Source organism: Magnolia sinica, chromosome 10, assembly GCF_029962835.1.
Source record: "Magnolia sinica isolate HGM2019 chromosome 10, MsV1, whole genome shotgun sequence".
Lineage (NCBI taxonomy): Eukaryota > Viridiplantae > Streptophyta > Magnoliopsida > Magnoliales > Magnoliaceae > Magnolia > Magnolia sinica.
In genome coordinates, this window is record NC_080582.1 from 29,242,965 (window position 1) to 29,254,047 (window position 11,083).

General features: G+C 42.9%; 1 protein-coding gene across 3 annotated transcripts in view; it reads right to left on the reverse strand.

Moving 5' to 3' along the window:
* The window catches only part of LOC131258246 (uncharacterized), a 55,703-nt gene extending 44,879 nt beyond the window's left edge, over window positions 1-10,824 (reverse strand). Inside the window, exons 1-2 of one of the 3 annotated variants that reach the window (XM_058259417.1) lie at window positions 10,595-10,824; window positions 10,308-10,413 (exon numbers count right to left, since the gene is read on the reverse strand). In XM_058259417.1, the coding sequence (XP_058115400.1) occupies window positions 10,308-10,413; window positions 10,595-10,677 (189 nt within the window). In that variant the 5' untranslated portion in view covers window positions 10,678-10,824. The remainder of the gene's footprint in view (window positions 1-10,307; window positions 10,414-10,594) is intronic. The other 2 variants (XM_058259416.1, XM_058259418.1) reach the window with 2 other exon arrangements.
* Window positions 10,825-11,083: the final 259 nt, after the last annotated feature.

Genomic DNA, 11,083 nt, shown 5'->3' on the forward strand with positions numbered 1-11,083 from the left:
GATCAATGCCCGCAATTGATTATATCATCAAGTTTGATGAATATATGATGCGTTGTAATATTGAGAACCTGTTAATGACCCTTTTCTATTTTAGGACGAGCCTCCACCCCAAGCTTCGACGCGAGCTCATTCCCCATGACATGAGCACCCTCGAGCATGCCTATCAAGTGGTGCAAGAACTTGAGCGATATTTGAAACCGCAATTCATGAGGCGATTCGACTCTCATGATACCAACATCAAGGCCGCTCCCCAAGCAGATAAGCCTAGTTTTGGGAGTCAATCCAAAGCCCCAACTAGTACTCAACCCAACAATAGGGATGCAAGGGACAAGTCTACTCAGTACCAGTTCGAAGGGAGGTGAGCATACGCGGTGTTACACTTACCAATGATATGGTCATTTCACATACCAGTTAATGCAGGGGCATTTTCACACCGAGCTCGAGTGGGTAGCCCATGGGATGCGGGAACACACTCAAGGTGGGTGACCCATGTGATTTGAGGCCCACGAGGGAGGTCTCGTGTTCGAGACTCCTCACCGAGGGTGATTAATGCATATTTCACACCGAGCTCGAGTGGGGTAGCCCGTGGGATGCGGGGACACACTCGGGGTGGGTGACCCATGTGATTTGGGGCCCACGAGGGAGGTCTCCTGTTCGAGACTCCTCACCGAGAGTGATTAATGCGTATTTCACACCGGGCTCGAGTGGAGTAGCCCATGGGATGCGGGGAGACACTCGAGGTGGGCGGCCCATGTGATTTGGGGGCCCACGAGCCCACGAGGGGGGTTCAGCCGAGGTCCTAACCCATGAGATGTGGGGACTGGGCTATGAGATAAAAGGATTAATTCGCAATACTCTAACAATTCGAGCTGTTAGAGCAAGTGGTTAATTATCCTGCATCAAATTGGTTTCAGAGCGGGAGGTCTCATGTTCGAGACTCCTCACCGAGGGTGATTAATGCGCATTTCACACCGGGCTCAAGTGGGGTAGCTCGTGAGATGCGAGGACACACTCGGGGTGGGCGGCCCATGTGATTTGGGGCCCACAAGCCCACGAGAGTGGTCCAGCCGAGGTCCTAACCCATGAGATGTGGGGCTTGGGCTATGAGATAAAGGGATCAATTTGCCATACTCTAACAGTTCGAGCTTTTAGAGCAAGTGGTTAATTGTCCTGCATCAAATACAGTCACGCACGTGTGCCCAGGCAGGTTGATGTCCATGCGTGGAACAGCTCAGGTTCTGGATTTCTTCTCCTTTTCTCCTCTCTTGCTTAAATCCCTAACCCTAACCCTAGGTAATCCCAAATTCCAAGTATTTTCAACTTTTGCAAACACTAGATTTTCTCTCGAATTGAAACATGATGAATCTCTTGAATTGGGGAGCAATCAAGGATGCTTGTATCTTACACTCCTTTGGGCATTGTTTGGTTTATAATTTTGTTTGATCCAGCCCTAACTTGTGTAGGCTTGGACCCCCGTAGATTCCCCTTGTTGAATGTTTAATCGTATGTGGGACGTGGATTTTTGTGATTGTTTAGAAATTGGTATGATCTAAAGCTTAAAATCTTGCATGTCATATTTAATTTCATGTCCTGCATCAAATTGGTATCAGAGCGGGAGTTCTCGTGTTCGAGACTCCTCACCGGGGGTGATTAATTGAAGGGCATTTTCACACCGGGCTCAAGTGGAGTAACCCGTGGGATGCAGGGACACACTCGGGATGGGTGACCCATGTGATTTGGGGCCCACGAGGGAGGTCTTGTGTTTGAGACTCCTCACCGGGGGTAATTAATGCGCATTTCACACCGGGCTCGAGTGGGGTAGCCCGTGGGACGCAGGGACACACTCAGGGTGGGCGGCCCATTTGATTTGGGGCCCATGAGCCCACGAGGGGGGTTCGGCCGAGGTTCTAACCCATGAGATGTGGGGCCTGGGCTATGAGATAAAGGGATTAATTCGCCATACTCTAACAGTTCGAGCTTTTAGAGCAAGTGGTTAATTGTCCTGCATCACCAGTGCCCTACGAAAGAGCAACGTAAAGCCCTCGTAATTGGCGAGTTTGAGGAAGATGCGAATCATCAGGACGATTGTGAAGAAGAAGAATATCAACCCAAGATTGATGCTGCTAGTGATGAAGAAGTTGGAGTTGAGACCGTGCCACTTATAGTTGTCAGATGCACCTTAGCCTAGGTTAAAGTGGATGAGGATTGGCGCAGGAATTCAATTTTTTACACTTACGTTAAGTGTGGTTACTGTGGTGATAAAAACTGTAACGTGATAATTGATAGTGGCAATTGCACCAATGTGGTCTCCGCTAGCACTATATCTTGTTTGGGTTTGAAACCCGTCTCTCACCCTCAACCCTATCGAGTTTCTTGGGTTAAAATACGTTTTCAATACCGGTTTCCCAGCAGTGTCTTATTCCCATTCAGCTTGCTTCCTACAAAGATACATTGTGGTGTTAGGAGATCTGAGTAAAATTCCATAAGTGCAGAGCACTTCTAGTTTATTTTTTAATCTATAACCATCTACCATAATGCCACTAATATGATTAAATCTGGCTCGAGCACTAGCAATTCCATGGAGGAAAATGTGTTTTTGTCACCTTCTTTAAGCCATAAAGCATGCGATCTCTGCCGCCGCATTATTTCATCTTCTTTGAGGTACTTAGAATATTTCATTGATAGTACTAGCCTTCTATTCTACTCTTCTTCGGAAATTTCTGTCATTTCTTCCTTGATTTCAATCGAGTTCATCTCATTTACGATGCCATCCATCTTTTCGGCTCTATCGGACGAGAATTTCTTCTTCCAACTAGATAGTTTTGCCTTAAGAAATTTGAGCTTTTGTGCCATCCGATACCTAGCCGAGCCAAATACAATGCATGATTGCCACCTGGACTTCACCATCTTTGCAAAATCATCCTCTTCCATCCATGCTAACTCGAACCGGAAAGGCTTCGGTCCCAAACTGTCTTCTTTAACTTCGAACATGATGGCCCTATGATCCGATGTGGTGCAGTTAAGACCCCTCAACTTGACCAGTGGATATTTATCAACCCAACCATTCAATGTTATGAATCTGTCCAATCTTGGCATTATTGGGTTCTCCATCCCATTGGACAATGTGAACTTAGCACCCCCCATTGGAATGTCTACCATATTATTTTGGTCCATCCATTCCGCGAAGTTTTTTATACTCCTTGTGATCCTCCCCCCATTAGATTTTTCACGTAAGAATCTAATTACATTAAAGTCTCCTCCAACACACCATGCAAGATTGAATAAATTCCCAACTTGATTTAATTCTACCCAGAGTAGGTGCCTTTGCGTCAGAATATAGGAACCATAAACTGCAAATAATAGCTATTTGAAATTGGTAGTCACATCCCTGATAGTCATTGATACTGAGAAGGACCCCATATGAGTGTCCTCGACGCTCCAAAGAGATTTGTTCCATGCAACCACCACACCTCCAGTTGAACCTTCTGCATTCAACACCCCACCCAACCTTTGTTCTTGATTCCCCGTATCGATCAAAGAACATCATCATCAAAGTTCTCCAATTTCGTCTCTTGAAGAGTAAAAATTCGAATCTTGTATTTTTTGCAACCTTGTCCTACTTGTGCCCTGTTAATATTAAAAGCCCAACCCTCTAATGTTCCAACACAAGATCTTCATTGGGCTCCATGTCATGTACCCCTTCCCTTCTTGTCCTCGTAGTGGTCGCTTCCCCCATTGTAATTCACGGAACTTTCCAAACTCAGCAACTCTCTCCAACCCCTTGGGCATTTTTGTTTGGCCTTTGCATCCTAGTCCCCCTAGACTTTCATAAACTACGATCCTTGACAAATTTAATAAAAGACTAGACATCGTCCTCTGCTCCAAATGACATTCCCACCGATTTCCGCACTCATTCCAGCATGTCTCTGTTCCATTCTCATTCCTCTGCAGATATCGGCCTTAAACCCTGGTTCGATTCCAAGTTCTCCATAAGAGATAATTCACCGACTGTACCCGGAATTTACTTCACTGCTTCACTACCTATGAAGGGGTGACATTAAGAGCATCGTCGAAACAGTTCGAGATGGCAGCTTCATCTGAATGAGGGAAGGACCCTTCTGCTTCAAAGAATTTCTCGCGGGTATCGATAATAAGACCTCAGCTCTGGAGAGATTTCAACCATCGCAAATCTTGATTTGGGATTATTACCTGCGAGAAGTCTTCTGAGAATTGCCTTTTGGGAGGAAGCGTGGGTCAGGCACCTAGCTGGGACAAACGAGTGCGAGATTTGTCTCCCCATATCTAATATAGTGGGATCTATCTCCAACACGTGCGTACCAGGCACATAGGAGGAGATTTCTTCGGGTCACATGGCGCGATTGCCTACGCTTCTAGATTTGGGGGTGCACGTGTTGGGGGAAGGAGCACGTGCAAATGATCTTCACCATGCGCTAAATGAAAGGGGGGTAGCACGAAAATCAAAGCAATTGAAAAAGCATTTTTCTATTAATAGCCTCTCCATGTGTCACCCCCTCCTCAAAAGAGATACGGGTCGTGGAATTTCGAAGCAGCAAGTTCTGCCCATTCATAGCTTCAGACAAAATCACGTCCTACTCCCAATTACCATCTGTGTGCGAAACCTGTAACCAGTGTTTGAAATATCGGTATCGCATTATGTATCGCACTCTTGGGATGTGGATACGTATCGGTTATCGCATGGGATATATCGGTTATATCTCGTAATGTATCACTGTTGTTGGAAACATGGGGAAACATTGGGAAATTGGTTGAATTTTTCAATGAAACTTCAATGATTGTTAAAAAAGACATCAATACACACTTATAAATCAAAACATTACAAAAAACAAGTGACATAAATAGGTTTTCTTTGTATGGGGTCCTAATCTACGCATTATCTAATTGAATTGATGCAAGTATATTCAAAGTTTATTCATATAATTTATAAATATAAAAAGATGTGTGGGAACACAAGCAATACATTCAAATGCAAAAGAAGAATCACTAGATCAAGTTACATACATGTTTGATTTTATGTTTGGACACAAAGATTGCAACTGATTTGCAATAAATTGGGAAATTTTATTGCAAAATTTTGATTTGTTCAATTTTCCACAACTTGGCCCATCTCCAAATCTCGAAATCAAAGCTCTCAATCCATGATTTTTCATGCAAAACATGAAAAAGCAAACATTTGTTACAATTTAACACTAATTTAACATGATATACCAAAAAAAAAAAAAAAAATCGAAAATCGAAAATGCTCATTGGATTGAACATGTAGGATATCCCACTACTTGTGCGCTTCATATCGCATAGGTGGGATACAAGATATATCGTGGGATATATCAATTGATGTTATAGATACTTAAAACATTGCCTGTGACCAAGCCGCAGGCTCGTCTCGAGCCTCTGTCCGAACCGAGGCCGATTGACATGTCTTCTACTCTGTAATTCGAATCAACGGTTCTCGAAGAGATGCATCACCTCCCTTTTGATGACCTGAAGGAGAAACTGCCACAATCGTCCCTCTGTCTGGATGCTCTAGCATTTATTGCCACGTGTGGTCCTCGTCCTGCATCACGTTGTGTAGTCCGTGCAAAATGGTGGATGGTGCTCCTCCATTTCCGCCATGAACAGCCATCTCTGACATGGATCTGCCCTCTCTTCTTCTACCCATCTACACGGGAATCCTTAATTCGATTCTCATAATTGAACTCACGGAGATTAGAATGCTTGGTTGTCAGTGATTTTGTTTCGGGGCTTGGTGTTACGCCTTCGAGCATTCCAAGGCTGAGAAGAGCGAGCCCAAGACCAAGGCCAAGCCGAGAAAGATGGAAACTTCACAGGATATTAGGTGTTTCATCTGCTCCAAAACAGACAACAAGACTGCCCGCACAGGTAGGTCCTTAACGCCTTGAAGACGGAGGAGCAAGCAGATCACCCCATAATGATCTTTTCGTCTCCCACCCATAGATCGATGGATTTCGGGTCTGACCAGATTGCTCTGTTCCTCACACATACTAGGGATGCGTTGATCTCTTCTCCTTTCACCATACCCAGATCGATTGCTACAGCTTCTCGAATGGAAGATCCTATCACCCTGAAGACCTCTTCAACCCACAATTCCAATGGAATGCCCCATAGGAGAAACCATATTTTCTCTCTCTAAAGAAAGACTTCTCCGCCCATCTATGGATTTCCAGGATTGGACCATCATTGAATAACGATCTAGCTGTTATGATAGAGTCAAGGTTAGCATTTGTCCTAACTAATACCCATAGATCCTTCTCTCTCAAGGGTTTGATAATTATGTCTTCTTCCTTGAGCTTGCAACCAATGTTGCCAAATGCGATCGCATATGAGCATATGCGATCACACATTCGCATATTATGGAAGAGATTGCATGTACCATGATGGCATATGTGATCGCATAATGGCCCAATGGTCAAAAATATGACCATTGAAACTCTTTTCTTTTTCCTTTTTTTCTTTTTTTCTTTTATTGCAATTTCAGCCATTTGTGCCTACAAATAGGCACTCAAATCACTCACATTTTCACTATTGATCTCCACTCTAAAGCTTATAATCTCTCTCTCTCTCTCTCTCTCTCTCTCTCTCTCTCTCTCTCTCTCTCTCTCTCTCTCTCTCTCTCTTTTACTCCTCGTTCTCTCTTAATCTAATCTCTCTACAAGACTACATTAAGTTGTAAGTTGTAAGTTGTTTCAAGTTATCAAGTTATGCATTTATCAATAAAATTTCTATGAAGTTTTGAATAATTAATTCTCTTAATGTAGCTTGTTGATTGTTCTATAAAAAAAATGTGTAAATATATTATAAGTAATTAAATATATAATGTAACAAAACACTCAAACTACAACGAAATAAGTAAAATAAGTTATCAAATCAGTTAGGCAAGTTTTCCCTAATTTTTAGAATTTTTTAGATTTTTTTCCTTTTTTATTTTTTAATTTTCAAAAAATATGTGATCCCATATGCAAATAGCATATGTTGATAGCATGTGATCACATATGCAATTTGACAACATTGCTTGCAACAGGCTTCAAACCAAGCAATGATCTTTGACAAAGGAATATTCTCTAGTTCTGACGAAGAGTGAATCCCGCAGTTGGTCTCACGTCCGTTTGAGGACCTTTGGATTGACCCTAACTACCGTAGTTCCTCCCTGAACTTCTTTCCAGGCCTACATCTTTGTCCAAGTGCTAAGCTTCTTCTCCAACCGAACCATAACTACAGAATCTTCTTGTGTCGTCTTCTTTTGGCTTTTAACCACTTCCGCATACAATTTTGGAACCCAGATCTTTTTCATCTTTCCTTTTATACCAGGCTCCCCTTCCCTGGTTTTCTCTCTTTCAATATTCCTTGTAAAAGTTCCCATCAAGGCCTATGTTGTTTACTCTTTGCGTCCTCCCTTCCCCCGTCGATGCTTCCTTTGCTCTATTTCCACCTTGCCTCTTTTGAATGGCATCGATTGCTCTCTCAAACCCGAAATGTGCCTTTTGCGCCACTATCTAGACCCCTTAAAAGGATTTGCCATGAAGCTCGTCTACTGCTCTCGGAGATCCTCCTCCGATTGCACCCTTACAAAAGCAAAACCCCTTGCTTTTCTCATCATCTTATTCCTCAAAATCACGATCTCCTTCAATGGGCCATTTTGGCCAAATACTCGAGCTAGATGAGATTCTCCCCAATTCAAAGGAAAGTTTTCTGCAAATAGGGTTGGTAATAAACTAGCGACAAAGTCGGATGCTCTCTTCCTACTGTTTTTCTTTTTTTGGACAACCGACCAATCTTCCTTTTCAAGATCATATTTGGGGTAACTTGATTCCTCACCTTTATGTTTTCCTTTTTCCTATCCCTTTCTAATTTGCTTTGTCATCCCTAATCTCCGACAGGAGTTAGGTTCCCTGAAGTCAAGGATGTAGATTTTTTTCCAAACCTGGATCCGGCTTTCCTTCATCGTTCTCCTAGACAAATTCCATAAATCAAAACTCCTAGGAGCTGGAATTTTGAAACCTTGAATAAGATCTCTCTAGGGTTTTCAAGCCCAAGCAAGCTCGTAACACAGAAAACCAGCACAATCGGCTATTAAAAAACCAAACCGATAAAATTTCAACCCAGATCTCCCACCCGCAACAGCTCCAGTCTCCTTTCGCCAGAGAAATGAGCAATCAAAGTTGAAAGGCGCTAGGAGTTGAGATCGAAAACCAAAACCAGATGAATTCCAAGGCAAATCCCTCAACCGCAACTCCTCCAAGTGATTTTCACCAGAAAAACCAGGATTCTGAAACCTTATCAACTCCAAACACCAACTTTCAGCACAGATCTCCCATCTACAGTTCCTTGAAGTGAATTCAGCAGAAATTAAACAAAACAAAACAAAACAAAACAAAAAAAAAAAAAAAAAAAACAAAAACAAAAAAAACGAAAAACAAAAATCAAAACCCTAGAGACACTGAAAGTTCCAGAATCAACAAACAAAAATCCCACATTTCAAAGTAATCATTCAACGGCTTCGTTCTGGAAGCCTAGCTTTGTAATATGGTCCTATTTCTCGTAGTGGTTTCTTTAAGGATGATAGCATTGAGTTCACACATCCTCTTCTTCTCTCCACACTTCCTCCTCTCTCTTTCTCATCATTTTCAGTTAACAAAAGCAAGATGCTCTTCAAGTCCAACTTCAATGTTTCATGATTGCAATTTTGAGCCAAGCACCTCAGCATGGCAGGGGCACCCCAATCACTAAAATTTTCTTCAAAAAAGAAATCTACACCTGTATTTGGATTTTGAATGCAGTAAGTTTGAAGGATTAGGGGGTAGCTGGATTTCTCCTTGTCGTCACAAACTGTCAGAGTCTAAGTTTGATGAATTGCTCTTGCTCCTCTCCTGTTTGCAAGGTCTCTCTCATTCCCCAAGTTCAGTTGATTCCCAAGTGTGGTTGTTTGATAAGTTTGGCCTCTTTTCCGTGAAATCATTACTCAACCTTTTGACGCAACTTGCCTTCCTGGCTGCCAGTTCCCACACAGGACCGATTTGGTCATATGGTGCTCCTGCGAAAGTGCTTGCTTTCGCCTAGCTCACGGGTAGGTATCGCATCCTCGTTGTTGACAATTTGTGCAAAAGGGCCTTGGTTCTTCCGAACATTTTGCATTGTCTGCCTTGGGAATGAGGAAACGGTGGTTTATCCATTATCCTTTCACTTCCAACGTCTGGAATGAGGTCCTATCTGGTTTCGATATGTCCTGGGTGATGCCTAGCTCGATAGAAAGCCTCTTCTGTTCTTGGCATGCTGCTAGGATTGGTAGGAGGAAAGCGCAGCTTTAGAAGCTTACTCTACTTGCTATTCTCTGGGCGATTTTGGGTGAAAGAAATAGCCATTGTTTTCATAATAGTAGAGGCTCAATCCATGGGGTTGTTTATCAGCTTCAGCTGTATATCAGGGATTGGGACCCTAAAAGGGTGCCTTCGTAATTCTTCCTTTTTCTCTTTTATGTTGTCTTGTTGTTTCTTTCTTTTCTTGTTGCGCTGATGGCTTTTAATAAATTGCAGTATCTTTCAAAAAAATTAAGGGCATAACTACACCTGACTAAGTAGCTACAAGACCCAACTATAACTCTTTTCATGTAAAGATGTCCAATTCATGGAGGAATTACTTGGTGACCTGGCAGAGTAAGACAGCTCATGCACTTGCCCACTGTTACTGTAAACATGGTATGCATGTGCCACAATCCAATCTGTCCAAATCAAGGAGCCCTGACGAGATGGGCCATATCCCTAAATTCAGCTTGATTGGACAACCAAAACCTCTTGCAAGTGGATATTCTTCTGTTGATTTTAGACAGTTAACTCTCTCATTTTAACAGTGTGAATGTCATAACTCAATCCAACAGTTGTAATATTCTCTAGTGTGAATTTCGGGTTATGACCCATCTACAGTGGGTCCCACAATTTGAACAGCTTGGATTGGGAACACATAGCCGACCTGTAGTGTTGTGTATCTGCGTATGGACGGACGCTCATATACTGCCAGAGTATCAAGCTCTTTTCTTGTAGCTCAAACCCAGCTTATACAAACACTTGGCTACAATCATGCTTGGAAATGTTCAGTAAAACCCATCTACACACGGGCGCACATGTTGGGCGTAAAAACATCCAAGCCGCCCGTAAGCAGGCCCGACCGTGAAGAAGCCCTGGCCTAAAACTTGAGAAAAAGTCGAAGTTTCTAGCAGAGTAATATAAACTAAGGAGTTGTAGGATTCTTAGGGTTACCTCATGCAAGCATTGCTTGATGAATCTCTTATGGGCATCCAATGTAAATTTCTTCAATCCCATGTCCTTTTCTAATGACCTTCTAACGGTTTCAAGAGTCAATGAACTGCAACAACAACAGAAAACATGAAGGCCCGGTCTGTAGAATATGAAACCCTAACCCTAGTTGCAGGAGAAATTTACGAAGAAACCCTTTTGGAGATGATCTTTCTACGGCGTTTTTCGATCTTTATGCGAGAATAAAGGGACGAGATGAAGGGAGAGGGATGAGAAGTGAGTGTACTTACTCCTCCTGGTCCTTGAAATCTCTGATGCGTGCGCGCATGGCGCACGATATCCTGGTTTCCATATCCTGCGCAACTTCTTCCATCTCCCTCTCCAGCAACGCACTGCAGCGGAGCTTTGAGGTTTTAGAACTCTGGTTTCGATATCTGCATCTTCCCTATCAACGTGAAATTTACCAAAGTGCCCTTTTGAAAAGACGCGACCCCGCGCTCGTTCTCGGGGAGCGGATTAGTTGCATTGCTCGATTAGTCCGTCAGCGGTGGGACGCGGATTTTCCAGCGCAAGGATGCTGGGTGGGCCCCACCGATATGTTTTTTAGAAATCCACCCCGTCCATCCATTTTCGAGCTCATTTTATTATGTGCTACCAAAAATTAGGTGTATCAAACAGTCAAGTGGGCCACACAAGAGGAAACAGTGGAAATTCAGTGAGCACCTTGAAGCAATTTAATGGCTATAAAAGTTATGTATCAGGCTATATTTTTAGTTTTT